The sequence below is a fragment of the Gorilla gorilla genome, chromosome 2, assembly GCF_029281585.2.
Source record: "Gorilla gorilla gorilla isolate KB3781 chromosome 2, NHGRI_mGorGor1-v2.1_pri, whole genome shotgun sequence".
Taxonomy (NCBI): Eukaryota; Metazoa; Chordata; class Mammalia; order Primates; family Hominidae; genus Gorilla; species Gorilla gorilla.
Window position 1 is genome coordinate 67,622,459 of NC_086017.1, and position 23,838 is coordinate 67,646,296.

A 23,838-nucleotide genomic window follows, 5' to 3' on the forward strand; every position below is an offset into this window, starting at 1 on the left:
GAAATTGTTCAATCTCTCTTTGGAAGAAACATGATTTTAAACTTTCTGGACGCTCCTTCTGTAGAAGAATCCGCGCAGGAGCCCTGGGGGCACATAATAGGTTCAGTGAGAAAGACTGTCATTCGAAATGGAATGCGGGAACTAAGATTTTTTTTTTTTTTCCGGGAAGAAAACATAACGAATTTAGCAGAGGGGAGAATGGTCCTTCTGTTAGGTGCACAAATCCTAAGACTTCAGGGAGTTTGGCGGCTCACACTTAAGGTAGCTGCGGGTGACTGTGTTGCCCACAGCTAAGATGGCTGCTAATGACCATCTCCTTTGGCTGGGTCTGTTCTTTTGCTCGCTAGTATTTTCATCGAGAATTAAACAGAATAAAATTTAGTAAAAGTTGGCACCTCCTTGCTAAGTAGATAAAATAAGAAGGTAGCACTGTTTGTTTGGAAAACCTTCTACGGCGCAAATTGTTCTTGCCCTTAACCAAAATGGTCGTTAAGGTTGTCCCGAGGTTTGAAGCTTCCAGACCTTAACTAAGATGGCGCCTGGAGGCCCGTTAAAAATTACCTTGCCCTTTTTTCTGCCCTCTACCAACACGGCTTCCGTGGCGTCGTTCACGTGACATTCCTGGACTACGGCGCGGGAGAGGGGGTAGGAGGGCCCTTGAAGGGTGCGCGTTCCCGTGGCGGTGCACCGGGTAGGTTTCAGTCAGAGTCACTATGGCGGCCGGCGCTGGCAAGGTAAGCTGAGGCGGTGGTGGCGGCTAGGGAGGTAGGACCCGTCGTGGCGTCCTGGCTCCAAATCCTCGTAGCCTGCTTGCGGAGAGGTCGGCGGAGGTCGTGCCTAGCGGTGTGGGCTGGCGGGGGTCTGGCTGGAGGGGGCGACGGCTGAGGCGGGCGGGCTGAGGCGCCTGACGGCCGTTTGTTTTGATGTTTTCACCACCAGGTCGGAAAGTTTCCTGCCTCGTCGGGCGCAGCTTGAGCTTGCCCCATCGGCCGCGATCGGTGGAGGCTGCGGCGGATCCAGCCCGGGGCCTCAAGGCCTCTCCCCAACCTCCGGGCCAGTCTCCCTCCCCCACCTTCTAGTCCTCCGGGAGCTGCGGCTGCCGTCCCTGAGATGCGACCCTCGCGGGGGCGACCCTGAGGGGAGGCGGCCCATGTGCTGAGCGGCGGCCCAGAAGCCTAGGCGTCCGGGGACCAACTTCCTGTCGCCTGGGAACCCGAGCCTCCCGGTGTCGCGCCTCGCTCGGTCCGCACCGGCCTGCGGAGCCGGGTCCCCGCCCTGGTCGCGGGGACGCTCGCCAGGTGCCCAGGAGTCCCGACTTGGCCACTGCCCGCGCCCCGCCGGCCTCCACGCCTCGCGCGGAGGACCTCAGCCACCGCCGTCTCGGATCGTGCCAGGCCGGGGACCGCGTCCCCCTTCCCGGGGCGGCCTCCGCTCAGCAGGGGCGATGCAGACTGTCCCGCCGGCCGTCTAGAGCCCCTCCGCCTCCGTCAACTCTCGCCCCTTCACTCCGGGCGAGGACTGGCGGTGGCTGCCCAGAGGTGCCCAGCCACACCTTCCTTCGGCCCAAAAGGACTTTCCTGGCCGCGCCGAACCGACCCTTCCTTCATGCTGCAGTGCTGCAACGTTTCCGCCACCAAGGGGGAAAAGCGGCCGCGATCTCAAACCAAACACAAGAATTGGCGTGTGACTCATCTGCTTGGATACCTCCAGTCCCCAAACTGTGTTCCAGGAGTTTTCTTGGCCGAAGCTGCCCGATGTTTGAGCCTTTTCTTCCCAGAGAAGAAGATGGACTGAAAGCTGCCAGTTGGGGACTTTTTGTGATCACGGCGTTGCAGGGTTTTAAAGGAGGTGATGGGGCTTGCGCTGGCATGTCTTCCCACCCAAGTGAAGAGTTGATGTTCACTGGTTATGCTTAGACAATGTGCAGTTTGTGTTAATTTAAAATTTTGGGTGGGATAGGGGCATAGGCTTGTGAAGGGCAGTCCGGATCCGGAGGAACTCCTCTTTGTCCCTGGTAGGAGAGACACCCCCAGTCTATCCTCGATGCCGTCAGCCTTGGCCATCTTCACTTGCCGCCCGAACTCGCACCCGTTTCAGGAGCGTCATGTCTACCTGGACGAGCCCATCAAAATCGGCCGCTCAGTGGCCCGCTGTCGACCAGCGCAGAATAATGCCACTTTTGATTGCAAAGTGCTATCAAGGAACCACGCTCTCGTCTGGTTTGATCACAAGACGGGCAAGGTAATGTCACCACATTGTCCAGCGGCATTGTTTAACAAACTTTTTTTCCCCTTTTGCCCTCCCTGAGAGGCCTAATGTATGCAGGATCCCAGGGTTTGCATCCAGAGGAGGCTTTGCGCAAAGCCACGAATCAACTGTTTGTGTGCCTGGTTCTAGTGGAAATTTGATTGAGGTGGTTGAATGGAAAACAGAGAAGGTATTGTAATTAAAAGCCTCAGGAGGGCTATGGCATCTTGATAACGTGGTCATTCCCAGTGAAATCCCAAACTAGATAGTGAAACTTGGCGTCTTGCTTTTAGTCTGTTTAGAAAGGTGAATTCACAGTTCAGCGCTTTATTAAGCAAGCAGCAGTTCTCGAAGCAATTCGGGGAATCCGTGGCCATTATTATCCCGGGGCTCAAGTGTCTTAGTGGTGAAATGTAGTTAACACATAGCTTTAGGTGAGTTCAGATCAGGACCTTTCTAGTGAGGATAATTGCTGGTATAAACCTAAGATTTTTGAAAGGTTTGATACATACTTGCCCTTGGAGAAGTAATTTGCAATAATCAAAGCTAATTTAATTAAGCATGAACAACTGTAACTTTATATATTTTCAGAGTTTTTTTTACAAGTTGGAGAACATACACATATTGCGTTTGAAAATCACTTTTTGATGTTCCCTGCAGCACTTATTAAGTACTTAATGCATACTTACAGAGGTGCTATTCAAAAGTTAGTGTTAGGAAATAAACTTACTTTCTGAAATTATACCCTATTCTGTCAATTATAGCATTACTTAAATGTGATACGATGAATTCAGTGCTTTTCATTTTAAGCGTAACCAATTTAGTATTTTTATGTTAGTATCGTAAGTTACTATACATGTATGTGCTTTTATTTTAAGAAGTGAAGAAAGAAATTAAGATCCTTTCCATTTTTAAAAACTGTTTATTTATGTTTGTGGAGAGTATACTAAAGAGCTCATCTTTGTGCCTAAACCTCAGGTTTTTAGCTGAGCTACTGAATCAGTTCCAACTTTAAGTTATGTAAGACTAATAGGACTGTCTCAGGTTTCACCTCCTGACTTTTTGCCCCTCTTTCTGAGTTAAATAATTAAATCTTTCTTAAAGAAAGAACTTAAGTCTTCAAGAATATGTTTTGAAATGAAAGAAACCTGAGCCTCAAAAGGAAGAGAAAAAAATGATACTTCGGCAGCTACTGATTTAAGGAATTATTTTGTAAATTATTTTTTAAAGAAAGGAGGAAAAGATTGTCCAAGTGCTGTGTGCTGCATAATATCTATACTTTACGTGTTGGATGAGAACTGAAGAGTATGTTAACTTTTCTGTTTAACACCAGATCCTCATTTACCTGTGGAACAGACCCTTCACTCGCTCCCCGCAAGCTGAAGTTAGGGTGCCTAAAATACTTCATAGATTACTCGTAATCCTTTTTTTTTTTTTTTTTGAGACAGATTTTTGCTCCTGTCACCCAGGCTGGAGTGCAGTGGCGCTATCTCAGATCACTGCAACCTCTGCCTCCCGGGTTCAAGTGATTCTCCTGCCTCAGCCTCTGAAGTAGCTGGTATTACAGGCACATGCCACCATGCCTGGTTAATTTTGTATTTTTAGTAGAGACAGGGTTTCACCATGTTGGCCAGGCGGTCTTGAACTCCTGACCTCAGTTGATCCGCCTGCCTCAACCTCCCAAAGTGCTGGGATTACAGGCGTGAGCCACTGCACCTGGCCCTCATAATTCTTTAAAATGAATATTCATAGAACTCATTTTTCCAGCAGTTGAATTCAAACATCAGTTTACTACTAAGTAGTACCTTAACTCAACCAGCCTTTACATTTTCGCCATTTTATGTTCTTGGGCAACAGGTCTAAACTAATCAGACAACAGGTTTGCTCACAGTACATACTCTGCGAATGCACTTTCTTTGATGAAACACTCGAAGGGGACTCCCATTTTTTGTTTTACTTATTTGAAAAATACTGATTTCATGCCGAGTGCTTTCCATGGCTGTACTAAAACTCTCACAATAGGTTATTTTGAGAAAACTAAGAATAGGTCAATAGTGACTGTTTCATGAATTGAGATGACATGTTAATATTTGTTTTTTTTTTTGAGATGGAGTCTCGCTTTGTGGCCCAGGCTAGAGTGCAGTGGCGCAACCTCAGCTCACTGCAACGTCTGCCTCCTGGGTTCAAGCGATTCTTGTGTCTTAGCTTCCTGAGTAGCTGGGATCACAGGCGCGTGCCACCATGCCCAGCTAATTTTTATATTCTTCGTAGATACTGGGTTTCACCATGTTGGCCAGGGTGGTCTTGAACGCCTGACCTCAAGTGATCCACCCTCCTTGGCCTCCCAAAGTGCTGGAATTACAGGCATAAGCCACCACACCCGGCCATGAAATTGGTTCTTCAGAAAAACTTATCTTTGAATGGTAGATATGGCTTATTTCTACCATTTTCACTTTTTTCCTCCTTCTGCTTTATTAGCTAAAATAACATGCAGGCTATGAGACCACTACTTTAGATATAGATGTAATTATTGATTATTATACCACTTAATCTAGTTATAGCGGATGCTCTGTCAGATCTTACCATGTCATTGAATTGTTTTAGGAATTAACTATTTAAAGTTTTGGTTTGGACAGATAGTAGGTTTTAATTGAGCATCTATTATGTGCCAGACGCTGTGAGGGATACAGTTCCAAAGAAAACCCACAGTGTGACCAAATAGTTCTCGTATGAAATTTGCAGTGTCTGTAGTCCCAGCTACTCGGGATGCTGAGGCACGAGGGTTGCTTGAGCCCAGGAGTTTGAGGTTGCAGTGCTGTGATTATGCCACTGCACTCCAGCCTGGGTATCAAAGCAAGACCCTGTCTCTTAAAAAAAAAAAAAAGAATCCCTTCAGACAAGGAGTTTCGTTCTTGTTGCCCAGGCTGGAGTACAATGGCGCGATCTTGGCTCACCACAACCTCTCCCTCCTGGGTTCAAGTGATTCTCCTGCCTCAGCTTCCCGGGTAGCTGGGACTATAGGCATGTGCCACCAGGCGTGGCTAATTTTGAGTTTTTAGTAGAGACAGGGTTTCTCCATGTTGGTCAGGCTGGTCTTGAACTCCCAACCTCAGGTGATCCACCCACCTCAGCCTCCCAAAGTGCTGGGATTACAGGCATGAGCCACCGCGCCTGGCCAGGTTTTTTTTTTTTTTTAAACATCTGGGGATGATAATGGTACCTGTTATTGTTTTGAGAATTGAGGTAATTATATATATCACTTAGCACCCTGTCCCTGGCTCTTACTAAGCACCCAATACTCAGCAGAGAGGGTGTTTAGTGGGGAAGAGGGAACTATTTAGACAACACTGTGCAATTTGCTATAGTGCTATGGAGTCTTAGGAAGGTGATGAGAAATTATTTTCTTTAATGTGATGGCATATATAGAAGAAATTTTTGTTTTTGTTTTTGTTTTTTGTTTTTTCGAGACGGAGTCTGGCTCTGTCGCCCAGGCTGGAGTGCAGTGGTGCGATCTCGGCTCACTGCAACCTATACCTTCTGGATTCAAGGGATTCTCCTACCTTAGCTTCTCAAGTAGCTGAGATTACAGGCATTCATCACCATGCCTGGCAAATTTTTGTATTTTTAGTGGAGACAGGGTTTCTTTCACCATGTTGGCCAGGCTGGTCTCAAACTCCTGACCTCAGGTGATCCACTTGCCTCGGCCTCCCAAAGTGCTAGGATTACAGGCATGAGCCACTGTGCTTGGCCAGACGAAATTTTTAAAATTGAAACTGATGTAGTTGATAACTTTGTCTAAATTGGCAGTTTACCTGGGAGGTCGACAATTGGGGTAATATGTGCTTTGGGTGACTTTCACTTTGTGGTGACTGTTGCATTCTGCATTGTCCATTATGGGAGGCTCATTAAAAGTTGGAAGAAATAGGCCAGGCTTGGTGGCCCATGCCTGTAATCCAGCACTTGGGGAGGCTGAGGCAGACGGATCACGAGGTTAGGAGATCGAGATCATCCTGGCTAACACGGTGAAACCCTGTCTCTACGAAAAATACAAAAAATTAGCTGGGCGTTGTGGCATGTGCCTGTAATCCTAGCTACTCGGGAAGGCTGAGGCAGGAGAATTGCTTGAACCCGGGAGGCAGAGGTTGCAGTGAGCTGAGATCGCGCCACTGCACTCCAGCCTGGGTGACAATGTGAGACTCTGTCTCAAAAAAAAAAAAAAAGTTGGAAGAAATAATAAACACTTGAAACTTTATGATTATTCAAATGATACATGTTCATTTTAGAATATCTGCAAAATGTAGGCAGGTGGAAATCTAAGTGACACTTTTTAATGCTAAGCTCATGGAATATCTTATTGTATAATACTTAAATCTGCATGTTGAAGGGTGACAGGTTTGGCACAAAGCAGAGTTTCATAATCTTTACCAAATCATCTTCTCAGTAATGTAGCAGTTGGATATTGCCTTGTTGGATGCTGGCCCTGTGTATCATCCTTCATCCTTTTCGGAAGTCAAGCTCTTCAAATTAGATGGCAGATAGTAGAATGGTTTTTTTTTTTTTTTTTTTTTTTTTGAGTCGGAGTCTTGCCCTGTCTCCCAGGCTGGAGTGCAGTGGCACAATCTCAGCTCACTGCAACCTCTCCCTCCTGGGTTCAAGTGATTCTTCTGCCTCAGCTTCCCAAGTAGCTGGGATTACAGGCATGAGCCACCATGCCCAGATGCCTGGCTAATTTTTTGTATTTTTAGTAGAGACAGGGTTTCACCCTTTGGCCACGCTGGTCATGAACTCCTGACCTCAGGTGATCTGCCTGCCTCGGCCTCCCAAAGTGCTAGGATTACAAGTGTGAGCCACGGTGCCCAGCCTAGAATGGTTATTAATTCCTCTGTTGATTCAAGGCACCACTGAGCAAGCAGATCTACCCATATACTGGTTACATAGAAAGGATAGTGAGTGGACTCTTGTGATTTGGATGGCCCTATTTGATTTGAGGCTTTGGGGTACCGGTGACATGCTAGTGGTTGACATAGTAGTCTATTTCCAGTCTCACTGAAGTTTACTTACTAGTGGTAGTAGTTGTCTATTTCTAGTCTCATGTTTAATTTAAACTTAGTGCATCTTTTTTTTTTTTTTTTTTTGAGATGGAGTCTCGCTCTGTCACTCAGGCTGGAGTGCAATGGTGTGATCTCGGCTCACTGCAACCTCTGCCTCCTGGGTTTAAGCAATTCTCTTGTCTCAGCTTCCTCAGTAGCTGGGATTATAGGCACACACCACCACGCCCAGCTACTGTTTTTTATTTTAGTAGAAACGGGGTTTCACCATGTTGCACAAGCTGGTCTTGAACTCCTGAGCTTAGGCAATCCACCCGCCCCGGCCTCCCAAAGAGTTAGGATTACAGGCGTGAGCCACTGCGCCTGGCCTAGTGCATCTTTTTGAGCACCTGTTCTATCATGATTTGTTTTAGTGAAGGGCATAGTGGTAAAGGGGGAGAAAATGACACAAACTGATAAGGATTTGTTATTTCTTCTTTCTAGGAACTTTTACATTGGATAGAGAGGGTGACAGTGCACTTTGAAAATAGTTGAGATAGATGATATTATATAAGTTTCAATGGCAAAATAATGATGACATTTGACTTTAAAATTAGGGGTGGATAGATAAGAAAAGGTGTTTTTTTGGTTGTTTTTATTTTTTTTTGTGGGGATGAGGATGGAATAAAAAGCAGATAATTTTGAATGAGCTTTGCATTTTCCAAATGCTGAGGAAACTGACTTTGTTGGATTAGAGAGTTCTTTGAAGAGTAGCCAGGGGTGAACATCTATTCTGTGTGATGTTCTTGTTTGTGCCTTGTCTTTGTAATTAATTTTCACACTCCGGAAGACAGGAACATTTTCCTACTATCTTGTATAAAGTAGTTGTTGAATAAATGAAGCTGACTAGATAGTGTGGTGCCAGGTTGTGAAGTGCCTTGCTTACCAAGCTAAGGATGTGGACCCTTGGGTTATGGAAGGCCTACGAGAGTTCTGAGCAGAGCACTGACATACCAAACCCCTGTTTAAGAAAGAGTGGGCCGGGTGCGGTGGCTTACACCTGTAATCCCAGCACTTTGGGAGGCCGAGATGGGTGGATCACCTGAGGTCAGGAGTTTGAGACCAGCCTGGCCAACATGGTGAAACCCCACCTCTACGAAAAATACAAAAATTAGCCAAGTGTGGTGGCATGAACCTGAAATCCCAGCTACTTGTGAGGCTGAGGCAGGATAATCACTTGAACCCAGGAAGCGGAGGTTGCAGTGAGCAGAGATCCCATCTTTGCACTCCAGCATGGGCAACAGAGGGAGACTCCATCTCAAAAAAGAAAAAAAAAAAAAAAAAAGAAAGAGTGATACAATAGTGATACAATAGCAGTATGTAGAGTTGCCTGGAGCAAGGAAAAATGGGTAACAGCTTAAATAACACTTTTGTACTAACTGTATACTGGGCCCTATTCTAAATGCTTTACTTATTAACTTATTTAATCTTCAAGTAACTCTTTGAGGTGCTTGTTTTTTCTGCATTGACCTGTGAGGAAATTGAGGCACAGAGAGATCTTGGTCAAGTTCACCTAGCTATTAAATGGTAGAATTGAGATTTAAACTCAAGCTCATAACCACTGTGCTGTTCTAAAGGCTTTATAACACTTCAGATATGATGTGATTTTGTGAGGGCATAGACCAGGTTAACAGTAGGAATGAAAATGATTAAATGCCAGAAAATGAAAAAAGATAAGAGTATTAAATTAACTTGCACATTAGGACTTCGGCAAAGCGCGAGGTCCTATGTGAACTGAAGATTTTAGGGAAAGTTTAATGGATGAAACAGTTTCATGGATGAAATCCAATTTAAACTAGACCTTAGGACTTTTAAAAAGAGGAAGAATGGCCAGGAACAGTGGCAAATGCCTGTCATGTCAGCTACTTGGGAGGCTGAGTCTGGAAGATTGCTTGAGGCCAGGAGTTTGAGGCTGTAGTATGCCAAAATTGCACCTGTGAAAATCCACTGCACTGCAGCCTGTGCATCATAGCAATAATTTATCTCTAAAAAACAAAAAGTTCAAAAACTTGTATTTGCCAGGGGTGCATCAGGTCTGTAGCCCCACCTATTTGGGAGGATGAGACAGGAGGATCACTTAGGCCAGGAGTTCAAGGCTATAGTGCACTATGATTGCTCTAGCCTGGGTGACATAGTGAGACCCATCTTAAAAAAAAAATGTGGGGTTAAGGGATAGATTGTAGTTAGGGTCAGTCAGGGAAAGGAGTTTTGGGTGGGAGGAAGAAGCAGGGATGATACGGCATGTTCCAAGGACATTGTAAGGAAGTCATTGTGAAGAGCCTGCTGAATTTGACAAACAAGATTGTTTCTTCTTTTTTCCTCCACACATCTAAACATGACCACAAAGATCCTAGCCTCAGCTTTTGGGAGAATGGCAGGTCATACATTCTTTTACTTTTTATTTGTTTGTATGTTTGTTTTAACAGATACTTAAGTTTTTTGTTGACAGAAGTATAAAGGTCATTAAGGGGTGCTGGTGTTTGTGAGAAAGTCTTTTACTTGACAAGTTGTATTTAAGACACATAATGTGGACATGTATAGGAAGCCAGATTATATATTTAAAGCACATGTTCATTTCCTTCTATATTATTTTTCATAATAGTGGGAAATTGATAAAATATTTTATCTGTGATTTCAAATTGTTAAAAATATCGACAGTGTATATACTTAAAGCATTTTTTTTCCTACTTAGTTCTTTGACATTACTCCTTAGGTTAAATTCACTCTTCGCCCTTTTAGGCTTCTGTTTGATTTTCTTTCTTTTTTTTTTTTTTTTTGAGACGGAGTCTAGCTCTGTTGCCCAGGCTGGAATACAGTGGCGCGATCTTGGCTCATTTTAAGCTCCGCCTCCTGGGTTCACGCCATTCTCCTGTCTCAGCCTCCTGAGTAGCTGGGACTACAGGCGCCTACCACCACACCCGGCTAATTTTTTTTTTTTTTTTTGTATTTTTAGTAGAGACAGGGTTTCACCATGTTAGCCAGGATGGTCTCGATCTCCTGACCTCGTGATCCGCCTGCCTCAGCCTCCCAAAGTGCTGGGATTACAGGCATGAGCCACCACACCCAGTCTACCTGTCTGGTTTTCTTAAGTGATATTTCTGCTAGAGCTTAGTATTTATTCTTTTTGGTAAGTAGGGAAGAGAATGTCATTTAGAGTTTTAAGTGAAAAGATTGTGAAGTTAACTCTGAATATATGTCAGTTACTTCATAGTTACTTGAATCAAGAAGAATGGTGGCATTTATTAGCGGCTGAAACGTTCTAAGTTTACAGTCCAGACTCTTTCCTCTTCTCAGGTACATGCTTCTCTTACTGACACTATATAGGTAGATAAATAGTTACACCTTTGCTTAAAAATCTTTGACGTTGCCTCATTAATTTTTAGCATTAAAATCTATATCTTATTTTCTTTTTTTCTAGCTCTCTCTTTTATTACTGTTTTTTCTTCGCCCCAAACTTTGTGTACTAGCTGTATGACAGTGTTCACTGTTTCTAGAACAAGTGCCTTTTTTTGCTGTTTTGTCTTCTAGAATGACCTCTTCTCATCATCCCTTAAGGCTCAGTTCCAATGTGAAACCTTCCCTGACTCCCTTTAACTGAAGAATTAATTGCTTCTTCCTCTATACTTCCATTTAACTTTGTGTATAATTTCTTTATTTCTTTTTTTTAAATTTATTTTTATTTTTATTTTTGAGACAGGGTCCCTCTCTGTCACCCAGGCTAGAGTGTAGTGGTGCGATCTTGGCTTACTGCAGCCTCCACCTCATGGGTTCAAGCAGTTCTCCTGCCTCAGCCTCCCAAGTAGCTGGGATGACAGGCACCCCCCAGCACACCTGGCTAATTTTTGTATTTTTACTAGAGATGGGATTTCACCATGTTGCCCAGGCTGATCTCGAACTCCTGGCCTCAAGCAATCCACCTGCCTCAGCCTCCCAAAGTGCTGGGATTACAGGTGTGAGCCACTGCACCCGGCCTGTATATAATTTCATTATGGGACATAAACAACAAAATAACTATGATGCAAATGTACTACTGTCCCATCAGATGTGAACTCTTGAGAACAAGAGAATAGGCACTATATTCATGTTTGAATGAGGGAAATGTGAACAATGGAGCGGTTTGTATTTCTGCAAACCTGTGCAGTGTTAAAGGGCAGAAAGTCATTCAAGTTAGTTCTCAATTTGAGATCATGGACTCAATTATCAATATGTAGTCTTTGTATAAGTCATTATTTGTTGAGAGCTTGCAGTTTGCAAAACATTTTGCTAAATGTTTTTGGATCATAGATCCAAATCTTGTGATTGGCGATATTAAATTATATATATGAACTATTACAATTTCACACAAAATAATTTTAAAAGGTTTTAGAATAATCAGAGTGCTTTCTTGTTTCATTTGGTCTATATAACACTCTTAGAAGGTAAGTAAAACAGCTGCAGTCTGGCTCCCTTTTGTCCAAAAAGAGTTTGATGTTTAGAGGTTATTTGTACAAGATCATCTAGTAGTAACTATGGGAGTTTTTTCCCCCCTGAAATAAAAGCCAACTATTAGACATTTATTCTGAACTATCTTCTTAGGGACTGAGCAATTATTATGAAAATCTGTCTTTTGCTCTCTTGAAAGGTAATCTAAGCTATTGCTTTTTGATGTATAACCGAAACTTGTCATATTACGGACTTTCAAAGACTGAAATAACTCAAGTTAATTATTTCTCTGAGTCAGCTAACATTTTTAAAAACTTACCTCTACTACTCCTAGCAATACGATATTTTTTCTTGGGCTTGCATTCAGGCAAACTGATTTGGCTTTGGGTATATATGAAAATGAATGAAACAGCCTTGGAAAAACTTGTTTGGCCATGTACATTTTTCATGCTTTATAAGAGAGTAGCTGACAAATGTAAAGAAAGGAAGGAAAGCTTATATAGGCACTTGAAAATATGGACGTGCTTGGTGGTTAGTACTGTATCTTTTGTCAAGTTTACAATTTGGGTTGGATTTTAAATTTAAGCACATAGAAACTGTGTGTTAAGATTTTCTCAATATTTTCAGGCTTACAGTTTTATTTATATATAAGTACTGACTTATTCTAGCTGAGCCAAGCAGAAATGATTTTCCAATATAGACTTTCAAGCTTTTCTTATTTTTTACTTATACAAATAACAGGAATACATTCTCATAAAAAGTCAAGCAGGCCAGGTGTGGTGGCTCACACCTGTAATACTAGCACTTTGGGAGGCTGAGGCAGGAGGATTGCTTGAGGCCAGGAGTTCAAGTTCAGCCTGGGCAACTGTTTATATGAAATGTGTAGAATAGGTAAATTCATAGAAACAAAGATTGGTGGTTTCTAGGGGCTGAGGGTAATTAGGAATGTGATGGTTAATTTTATGTCAGTGTGGCTAGGCTGCGGTATCAGTTTTTCACTTGATCAACTTTTGGTCAAACACCAACCTGATATTCCTGTGAAAGTATTTCTTAGATGTGACTAACATTTATACCATTAGACTTTGAGTAAAGCATATTACCCTCCATAATGTGGGTGGGCCTCTCTAATCAGTCGAAGGCCTTAAAAAAAAAGACTGAGGTCCCCCTGAAGTTAGGAATTTTGCCCTCACAAAGCTGTTGGACTCAAGACTACACAACAGCTCTTCCCTGAATCCCTAGTCTAACGATATGCCCCGCCAATTTCATACTTGCCAGCACCCCCCACCCCAGTTGCGTGAGCCAATTCCATTAGATAAATCTCTCTATATAAATATACAAGCAATCAGTTCTGTTTTTCTAGAGCCTTGACTAATATAGGATATGACTGCCAAATTGGTACGAGTTTCTTTTTGGGATGATGAAAATGTAAAATTGATTGTGGCGATGGTTGCACAACTCTGAATTGTATACTTAAATTGGCAATTGTATGGTGTTTGAATTATATCTCCAAAAAGGATTTTTATTTTATTTTATTATTTTTTTTGAGATGGAGTCTCGCTCTGTTGCCCAGGCTGGAGTGCAGTGGCACGATCTCGGCTCACTGCAAGCTCTGCCTCCTGGGTTCACGCCATTCTCCTGCCTCAGCCTCCTGAGTAGCTGGGACTACAGGCGCCTGTCACCACGCCCAGCCAGTTTTTTATATTTTTAGTAGAGATGGGGTTTCACCGTGTTAGCCAGGATGGTCTCGATCTCCTGACCTCGTGATCCGCCCGCCTTGGCCTCCCAAAGTGCTGGGATTACAGGCGTGAGCCACCGCGCCCGGCTGGATTTTTTTTTTTAAGACACAAGGTCTCACTATGTTGCCCGGCTGGTCTCAAACTCCTGGGCTCAAGCAACCCTCCCACCTCAGGCTCCCAAAGTGTTAGGATTACAGGGTGAGCTACCACACCTAGGCCCAAAAAGGAATGTTAGATGAAGTAATAGCTTAGTGAAAGCAGCTTGGGATATAGGAAGTAGAAGACAGTGAGTGAGTATTCAAGGTAGGTAGGATTAACAGAGCAGCTTTTGAAGTACCATATAGTTTGATTTTTCTCTCTGCTTCTTTATTGTGAATGTCTTACTCTTGGTTGGACCTTTGTTTTAACAAATGTAGTATATAGATAGTACATTTCCAATCTTGAAATATTTGTTTCTAGGCACAATTTTGGTGTTATTGAGAAGTTGTAGTGCCAGAGTATTAATGTGAGAATTGAGAGAAATGGTTAAGATATAGTTTAAAAGTCTCGATCTGCACCTCAATCAGTTCAGCATAAGATTGATTTTACTTACCAAGGAATCTTTGATGTATGCAGGCACATACATAGAAGCAGTAAAGTATTGTTAGGATGAACTGTACTAGTTTGATTAGAAGACAGTATTCATTTAAATTGTAGCTGAACCCAAACTGGGGCCGTTATGCATTCTTAGTCTTTAGTATCTGAGTGTCTCATTCTTGCAGTGCGGTGTGGTGTCCAGCACATAGTCCTGGAAAAATATAATTACGATACAAATAAGTCAAACAATAGTAGCATCTGTGAATCATTGTTTCCAGGGAGCTAAGAGAGTGATGTATTCCTTCCCCCAGGATTGGGGGCAGAAAATGTGGGAGCAAAGAAGAGAGCTTCACAGAGAAAGTTGTTTTTAAGCCACTGTTTGAAGAGTGAGTAGGGCTTTGCTAGCTGGATAAAAAAGAGCAATGCATTCTAGCTGGAAGCATATGTTTAAGGCAGAAAAGCCTGAAAGAGAGTGATGTATTCTGGGAATGCAAACCCAGAAGTTGACAAAATTGGGGGGAAGAAAATAGAGCTGCTGTCAGTTCTTTGGGGGTAGTCGAGAACTGAAGGCAGATGCCTTAAGGGAGGCAGTGTAGTCAAAGATTTTGGAGTTGGACTACTGGTATTGGAATCCTGGCTCCATTGCTTGCCAGATATGTGACCTTGGGGAGTCTCTGTGTTTTCAGTTTTCCTCATATGTAAAAGGAGGCTAATAATCGTATTTACTTCATGGGACTTTTGTAAACATTTGATGAGAATTGTAAAGCACTTAGCAGAATACCTGGCACAGGATAGGCAGTCAATAGCTTGTGGCTATTAGAATTTTTCTTTCTTTTTTGGTTGGTGTGTTTGTATAGTAATACCAGTTGAATATCCCTTATCAAAAATGCCTGAGATCAGAAGTTTTTTGGATTCCAGATTTTTTAGGATTTTGGAATATTTGCATTATACTTACACTTACCAGTTGAACATTCCTAATTCAAAAATCTGTAATCAATTTGCTCCAAAATTCAGAACTTTTTGAGTACTGACATGGTACTCAAAGGAAATGCTCATTGGAACCTTTCAGATTTCAGATTTCAAATTTTCAGATTTGAGTTGCTCAACCTGTATTACTTACACAAACTCCTCTCCTGTATGCTGCTCCTGCTCCTCCCTCTCCTCTCCCCTTCCCTCCCCTCCCCTCCCCTCCCCTCTCCTCTCCTCTCCTCTCCTCCCTTCTCTTTCTCCTCCTCCTCCTCCTTTGAGAGAGAGAGAGAGAGAGGGAGAGAGACTTAATCTGTCACCCAAGCTGGAGTGCAGTGGTGGATCACAGCTCACTACGGCCTCAACCCAACCCTGCCTAGGCTCAAGCAATCCCCCCTCCTCAGCCTCCTGAGTATATGGGACCACAGGTGTATGCCACCATGCCTAGCTAACTTTAAAATTTTTTATAGAGATGGAATCTCGCCATGTTGCCCAGGCTGGTCTCAAACTCCTGGGCTCAAGTAATCCCCCTGCCTTGCCTTCCCAAAGTGTTGGGATTACAGGCATGAGCCACTGCACCTGGCCTTTTTCTTCTTTTTTTTAGACAGGGTCTTGTTCTGTTGCCCAGGCTGGAGTACGGTGCAGTCACAGCTAATTGTAACCTTGAACTTTGGGCTCAAATGATCCCCCCACCTTGGCCTCCCAGACTGCTGGGATTATAGGCATGACCCACTGTACCTGGCCTTATTTTTTGTAAATGTGCTTTTTCATTGTTGAAAAAATTTCTTCTTTGAATATATCTTTTGAGTTCCCTAAACTAAGTAAATTCTTTTTTGAATGCGTGAAACTTTTTTGAATATGTTAAAGAAATCATCTGTTGATTAATGCGTGTTATCCACTTCTACTAAGTTTGTACAGTTTCCCTGTTAAAGCAATAAAATCAGTAGCATACTTAAGATCTGCCTTACTTGAAGATTTGAAATTAAAGGAGTTGGGTAAATTACAAGAATCTAGTCAGTCAGTTAGGAAAAATATAAAAGAACCTATAATGCTCTTCTCAGGCACCATAGAACATGGTGAAATTACGATATTACTTCAGTCTTCAAGGAGTTTCTCGTTTAACTGGAAAGCTAAAGCTAACTCCCATAAAGAATTAAGGAAGAATTAAGAGCACTATGTGATCAAGATTGAGAAGGCTTGTTTGTAATGTAAGGGGGACTTGAATTGGACCCTGAAGATTTAGGGTAGAGAATAACAGGTGTCCTTGGTGTATATGTCCTTGGTGTATAAAGGTCTGTATTGAAAGGCATTCCCCAGAGGAACAGTCAGGAGGCAGTTGAGTCTGGAAGAACAGTTTATCAGTTGAGGTTTTAGTTATATGCCACAGACATTGTTGATAGCTGATTTAAGAAGAATAGCAGTATGTTGAAAGGGGATTGGGTTGTTTTCAGAATCCTTGAAAGGCTGGGATCCAGTTTGGAAACTGATGCTGGAGTCACAGCCAAAATCGTGCCACAGAAGTGGCATTGTGCAGACATGGCTGCTGCATTTCTTGAGCACTTATACCTCAGCTTATAATGTTGACATTTGATATTGGATGATGCCTTTGGCACTGTTGTTATTGCTGCTTCTGGAAAGTGGGTGATGATGCTTCTGCTCTGCCATCAGATAAATCTACCATCATGTTTCTTTTTTTTAATTTTTATTTTTTTTTGAGACGGAGTTTCACTCTTGTTGCCCAGGCTGGAGTGCAGTGGCATGATCTCGGCTCACTGCAACCTTTGCCTCCCAGGTTTAATCGATTGTCCTGCTTCAGCCTCCCGAGTAGCTGGGATTACAGGCATGCGCCACCACGCCTGGCTAATTTTGTATTTTTAGTAGAGACAGGGTTTCTCCATGTTGGTCAGGCTGGTCTTGAACTCCGGACCTTAGGTGATCCGCCCGCCTCGGCCTCCCAAAGTGCTGGGATTACAGGTGTGAGCCACCACGCCCAGCCTACCGTCATGTTTCTTTGTGGCACTAACTCCTGATGTAAAGTGCCAAGCTTGTATGTTTGGTTGAGCCTAGTTACATGACCATGACTTAGCTTCAAAGGAAGCTATAAACGACAGCATGTGTCATTTCAGCTTTTAGTGGGGGGATAGGCTTTGCCTCCCACCAAGTTGGATAATTATCCAGTAATAGCCAGCGGGTTGAGATGCCAGCATCCAAGAAAATGACCAGTGTTTCCTCCAAGTAGAGTTTGTATTTTAAGGAGCCCTATTACTGGATTACCACCAGATGGTTTAGATTAAATGACAGAGTTGAACCTGAGTTAGACTGCATTTCAGGTAAGCGGTAGAGATAAGTAAGTCCTCAACATCAGTGTCATCAATAGGTTCTTGGAAACTGTGAGACTAAGCCACATCATGTACTATATGCTGTAGGAACTTAATTCTTGTTTATATTAATTAGCCTATGGTAAAACTGGTAAAATTGGTTTCTTTATACAATATGTCATTTTACTTAAAATCACAGTTTCCAAAAACCTATCCATGACTGTGTTAAGTGTGGACTTTCTGTACAGGGTTGATGGGACCATAGGGCAAAAACCTTTAGGAAATCAAGGCATAAACTTTGGGGGCTAAGAATCTTGGAGTTGCAACTGTGGGGAAAGCAATGCCTCCACTTAATTCATCTCGATAACCCAATAACTAAACTAGTATGTCCTAAGGTGGGTTATGAAACACCTGTCTGCTTTAGCATTCTGACTTCATATTAGAGTGATTGTAAAATGATAAAGATTGGTTTCATAAGTATAGTGAGCAGACAAGATTTGAAGATTCCAAAGTATTAATATAATTTATTTTCTTTTATTTTTTAAAAACTACCTATGTATTGGAAAATAGGATGTTTCTTATTTTCAAGATTATTTTTATCTTGGCATATTGAAAGACTGCACTTGTGTGCATTTTTAAGGTTTTTTTTTTATCATTTAAAATACTGCAGTAAGCTCATTTAAATACTATTTCTGATATTGCCAGAAGTATAGATTTAATACTTTGAATAAAACAATGAAAGAAGTTAAAAGGATTATGATGAAAATATTGTATGTAATTGTCCAAGCAAAAGGTAGGTATTAAATGATAGAAACTGCTTCAGAACTTCAGTATGAAATATATTTTAAAACATAACACCTGTGTAGTAGTACTAGTCTTACCATTTTAAACTGATACTCTAAACTGAGGTTTATTTATAATTGCCAGTTGTGTGGAGGCAGAGTTTTAAGATGAGCAGCAGTTAAGTTTATTGGTTTTAATAGTTTTTTTACCCACTTCCCTGATTTGAGAACTGTATTAAAATTTTATCCTTTATTTTAGCTGCAGCTATTTTGAAAGCTGATATAAAAATAGGTAAACTTTTTGAATAATGTGTGAAAAAATGATTAAAAAGTACTTCAAACATTAGGTGTTAGTATTATTATGAAAATTAGTTGTTATTGCTGTCTCCTTTCACTAATCTTTATTATTATTGCTTTGTCATAGTGGTATGTAGTCTTAGGCACAAGGGAAATTACAGACTTTAATAGACAATTATTATTATTATTATTATTATTATTATTATTATTATTATTATTATTGAGATGAGGTCTTACTCTGTCCCCCAGGCTGGAGTGCAGTGGCATGATCTTGGCTCGCTGCAACCTCTGCTTCCTGGGTTCAAGCAATTCTTCTGCCTCAGCCTCCCATGTAGCGGGGATTACAGGCATGCATCACCACACCCGGCTAATTTTTGTATTTTTGGTAGAGACTGGGCTTTCATCATGTTGGCCAGGCTGGTCTCGAACTCCTGACCTTGTGATCCACCCGCCTCAGCCTCCCAAAATGCTGGGATTACAGGTGTGAGCCATTGCGCCCGGCCAACAGACAATTATTTTTAACATGGCTGCCTTGTTGTAGGTCTGATGATTGTGTTTCATATATTTAAGCATTAATATGTATTCATATATATACTTAAATGCAAAGTTAAATATTTTGTATATAAAAATGTTTACTCCTGATATTTAAGTCCTGCTGCCAAAATATTATTCCCCAAACCAAATATTTGGAGTTTTGGTATCTGAATGTTGGGATTGGATAAGAAAACTTTATATTTTTCTTTTTTTTTTTGAGACGGAGTCTCACTCTGTCACCCAGGCCGGAGTGCAGTGGCACGATCTCGGCTCACTGCAAGCTCCGCCTCCTGGGTTCACGCCATTCTCCTGCCTCAGCCCCCCGAGTAGCTGGGACTACAGGCGCCCACCACTGCCCCCGGCTAAATTTTTTGTATTTTTAGTAGAGACGGGGTTTCACCGTGGTCTCGATCTCCTGACCTTGTGATCCGCCCACCCCGGCCTCCCAAAGTGCTGGGATTACAGGCGTGGGCCACCGCGCCCGGCGAAAACTTTATATTTTTCAAGTTCAGCCACTTTAAAAATACTTGTGGCTGGGCTAGGCATAGCGGCTTACGCCTGTAATTCCAACACTTTGGAAGGCTGAGGCAGGAGGATTACTTGAGCCCAGGAATTCAAGACCAGCCTGAGCAACAAAGTGAAACCCTGTTGGTACAAAAAAAAAAAAAAAAAAAAAAAAAGAGCCGGGCGTGGTGGTGTGTGCCTGTAGTCCCGGCTGCTTGAGGGAGGCTGAGTGCAGAAGATAGCTTGAGCCTGGGAGTTGGGGGGCTGCAGTGAGCTATGATCGCGCCACTGCACTCCAGCCTGGGAGACAGAACAAGACCCTATCTCAAAAAAATTATTATTATGATTATTGTTGAGACGGAGTGTCGCGCTTGTTGCCCAGGCTGGAGTGCAGTGGTGCAGTCTTGGCTCACTGCAACCTCTGCCTCCCGGGTTCAAGTGATCTATTGCCTGAGGCTCCCAAGTAACTGGGATTACAGGCACCCACCACCACACCTGACTACTTTTTGTATTTTTAGTAGGGATGGCGTTTTACCATGTTGGCCAGGCTGGTCTCAAACTCCTAACCTCAGGTGATCCAACCGCCTCGGCCTCCCAAAGTGTTGGGATTATAGGCGTGAGCCACCACGCCGGGCCAATTTTTTAAATAATTTTAAAAAATTAAATAGACTTGTGGAAAAGGATACTCATTCTCCCTTCTGGAATCAATGCCATAGTTTCAGTTTTATGACTATGTGCTACTTTGATAATAGTAGCAGTTAGTTGTTATTCCACTCACTTAAGCTTTCTTTACTTTTGAACTTTGAATTTTCTGGTTGTCTTTGGAGTTGGTTGGGCTGGGTAAATCTTAGTTATTAAGTGCTGTAGGCACAGAAAATGAAAATTTATATAATGTTCATACATTTAACATTGTTACCTTCATTATATTTCCCATTTTTGTTGCTTTCACATTAGAGTTTTGTACTAATTCAGACTTTGTGGTTCTTATATGTTGGCTGTTTTAAGTGTGGATATGTTTTGGGCAAATTCTGTGGATTTTTGTTTTATTCTAAATCAGAATTGAGTGATAGATCAAATAAGTGATAGTTTAATGCTTTCTTTGTGAAATTTTACCAATTCTGACAATTCTCCCTGATTTGTCCCTTCTCTCTCTTTTTTTTTTTTTTTTGAGATGGAGTTTCGCTCTTGTTGCCCAGGCTGGAGTGCAGTGGCACAATCTTGGCTCACTGCAACCTCCACCTCTCAGGTTCAAGTGATTCTCCAGCCTCAGCCTCCCAAATAGCTGGGATTACAGGTGGGTGCCACCACTCCTGGCTAATTTTTTTGTGTTTAGTAGAGACAGGGTTTCACCATGTTGGTCAGGCTATCTTGAACTCCTGACCTCAGGTGATCCACCTGCCTCAGCCTCCCAAAGTGCTGGGATTACAGGTGTGAGCCACTGTGCCCAGCCTGATTTGTTTATTCTCTTAATATTTTGAACTTTGATCATGTTTAGCACTTCACTTAACCCTTAATTATATATGGTTCTGGGTAAATTATTTGATTATTATGGCCCTAATTAGCTTAAAATCTCCTTAAAAGTAACTGTAATAGACTATGCTACCTTGTGGCCCGACAGTATAGGTATAATGCCTGTCGTGTAGTAGATGGTTAAAAAAAATTATTGCCAACACAATACCGTTCTCCAAAGAAATTATGGAAGTACTAGCGTAAGAAATTTGACTTTTTTTGGGGGGAGGGGGGGAGGGATAGCATTAGGATATATACCTAATGCTAAATGACGAGTTAATGGGTGCAGCACACCAGCAGGGCACATGTATACATATGTAACTAACCTGCACATTGTGCACATGTACCCTAAAACTTAAAGTATAATAATAATAAAATTAAAAAAAAAGAAATTTGACTTTTTTAAAAAAACCTCTTAGAAGAAGGTATAGGATAACATCCTTATGACCTTGAATTCAGGGAGGCTATAATAAGTAATTTACAGGAAAGCATACATTGAGGGAAAAGATTAATACATTCAAATACATTAAAAATTAATTTTATTCATTGGAAGATAGAATAGCCAGGCGCAGTGGCACTTGCTTTGTAGTCCCAGCTACTTGGGGGCTAAGACGGGAGGACTGCTTGAGCCCAGGAGTTTGAGGCTGTAATGTGCTTTGATGGTGCCTGTGAATCACCACTGTATTCCAGCCTAGGCAGCTTAAAAAAAAAAGAATAAGAAAAGTTCAGAAGAAAAAAATTGGCAAATATATTTGTAAAACATATCACTTGCAAAAGGTTAGTATTCAGAAAATAGAAATAAGTTGTTTAAATAAAAGACAACCCAACAGAAAAGAAACAGTCAAAAGACACACATAAGAATTTCACCGAAGAAATAAGATGCAGCAATAAACGAATGCTCAACTTTCAACATAAGTAAAGAAGTGTAAACTTAAACCATGAGATGCCATTTCTACTCAATTAAAAACTTGGATAATATCAAGTGTGAGTGATACCGTAGAGCAGTAGCAACTCTCATACTTTGTTGTTGATATGATGAATTTCATTGATTGATTTTTGAATGTTAAGCCAAGTTTGCATTCCTGAGATAAACTACACTTGGTTGTGATGTATTATCCCTTTTATATATTGCTGGATTTGATTTGCTTATATTTTGTTAAGGATTTTTGTATCTCTGTTCATGAAGTATTCGTCTTAAATGCTTGTGAGAATTTACCAAAGGAAGCCATCTGGACCTATTCATGTTCTGTGGAATGTTGTAAACTATAAGTTCAATTTCTTTAATAGAAACAGAGCTTTTCTAGTCATCTATTTTTTCTTGAGTTAACTTTGATATTTTGTATCTTTCAGGAAATTTGTTTCATCTAAGTTCTTGACTTTGTTATAAAATTATTCATAATATTACCTTGTTATACTTTTAGTATCTGTAGAATCTGTGGTGCTGTGTCATTACCTCTCTTATTCTCAATATTGGTAATGTGTGCCTTTTTTTTTTTTTTCCATTACACTTTGGCTAGAGATTTATCAACATTATTGTTCTTAAAGAATCAGGGGTTTTTTTGGTAGATTTTTTTCTATTATTTTTCTGTTTTCTATTTCATGAATTTTTGTTCTTTATTATTTCCTTGTTTCTGCTTGCTTTGTGTTTTTATTTTTCTCCTCTTTTTCTAGTTTCTCTTTTCTTTCTTTCTTTTTTTTTTTTTTTGAGACCAGGCCTTGCTGTGTTGTCATTCAAGCTGGAGTGTGGTGGTGCAATCATAGCTCACCACAGCCTCAAACTGTTGGGCTCAAGCAATCTTCCCGTCCTCAGCCTCCTGAGTAGCTAGGACTACAGGTGCATGCCACCATGCCTGGCTAATTTTAAAATTTGTGGTAGAGATAGGGTCTCTGTATGTTGCCCAGGCTGTCTAGTTTCTCAAATTAGAATCTTAGGTAATTGAGTTAAGGCTTTCTTCTCTTCTAATAAATCATGTAATGTTATAACCATTTTGACAAACAGTGTGACATGGTTACAATGCTGAATTTCTGTATATCTATTGACCTAGCAGTTCTTCTCCTAGGTATATACTCTAGGAAATTTTTTTTATATATTTGCCAGGAGACATGTTCAAGCATGTTTATAGTAGGATTTTTCATAATAGCAAACATCCAAATGTTCATTGACAGTAATATATAAATACTTCTGTTAAATTACACCATGGAATACTGTACAGTATTGAACGTGAATGAACAATAGCTGCATATATCAATGCAGATCAATCTCAGAAATGTTGAATAAAAAGAGCAAGGTGCAAAAGAATACTTACACTGTGATGTCATTTAAGATAAAATTTGAAAAATCAGTTGGGCGCAGTGGCTCACACTTGTATTCTCAGCATTTTGGGAGGCTGAGGCAGGTGGATTGCTTGAGCCCAGGAGTTCAAGACCAGCCTGGGCAACATGGCGAAACTCCAGCTCTACAAAATATACAAAAAATTAGCCAAGCATGCTGATGTGTGCCTGTTGTCCCAGCTACTCAGGAGGCTGAGGTGGGAGGATTGCTTGAGCCCAGGAAGTTGAGGCTGCAGTGAATTGAGATCACTGCACTACACTCCAGCCTGGGCAACAGAGTGAGACCCTGTTTCAAAAAAAAAAAAAACAAAAATAAAATAAAAATGAAAAATCACCATATGTACTGATGTATCTGTTTTGCTATAAATATAGTAATAGAATGATAAGCAATCCTTGTGGGGGAGGCAGAGTTAATATAAAAATAGCGAAATTTATATATTACATGTTGCAAGATGTTTTAAATACTTTATAAATGAATACTTATTTGATTCTCATCATCAAGTACTTCTGTGATGCAGGCACTATTTTT

General features: G+C 41.6%; 1 protein-coding gene across 37 annotated transcripts in view; it reads left to right on the forward strand.

The window, feature by feature from the left end:
- Positions 1-518: 518 nt before the first annotated feature.
- The window catches only part of SLMAP (sarcolemma associated protein), a 167,973-nt gene continuing 144,653 nt past the window's right edge, over positions 519-23,838 (forward strand). For 26 of the 37 annotated variants that reach the window (XM_004034361.4, XM_055383192.2, XM_019024370.3 and 23 more), the window contains exons 1-2: positions 519-734; positions 940-2,241. In XM_004034361.4, the coding sequence (XP_004034409.4) occupies positions 2,044-2,241 (198 nt within the window). In that variant the 5' untranslated portion in view covers positions 519-734; positions 940-2,043. Of the gene's footprint in view, positions 735-939; positions 2,242-23,838 lie in introns of those variants that run through there. The other 11 variants (XM_019024367.3, XM_019024374.3, XM_055383189.2 and 8 more) reach the window with 1 other exon arrangement.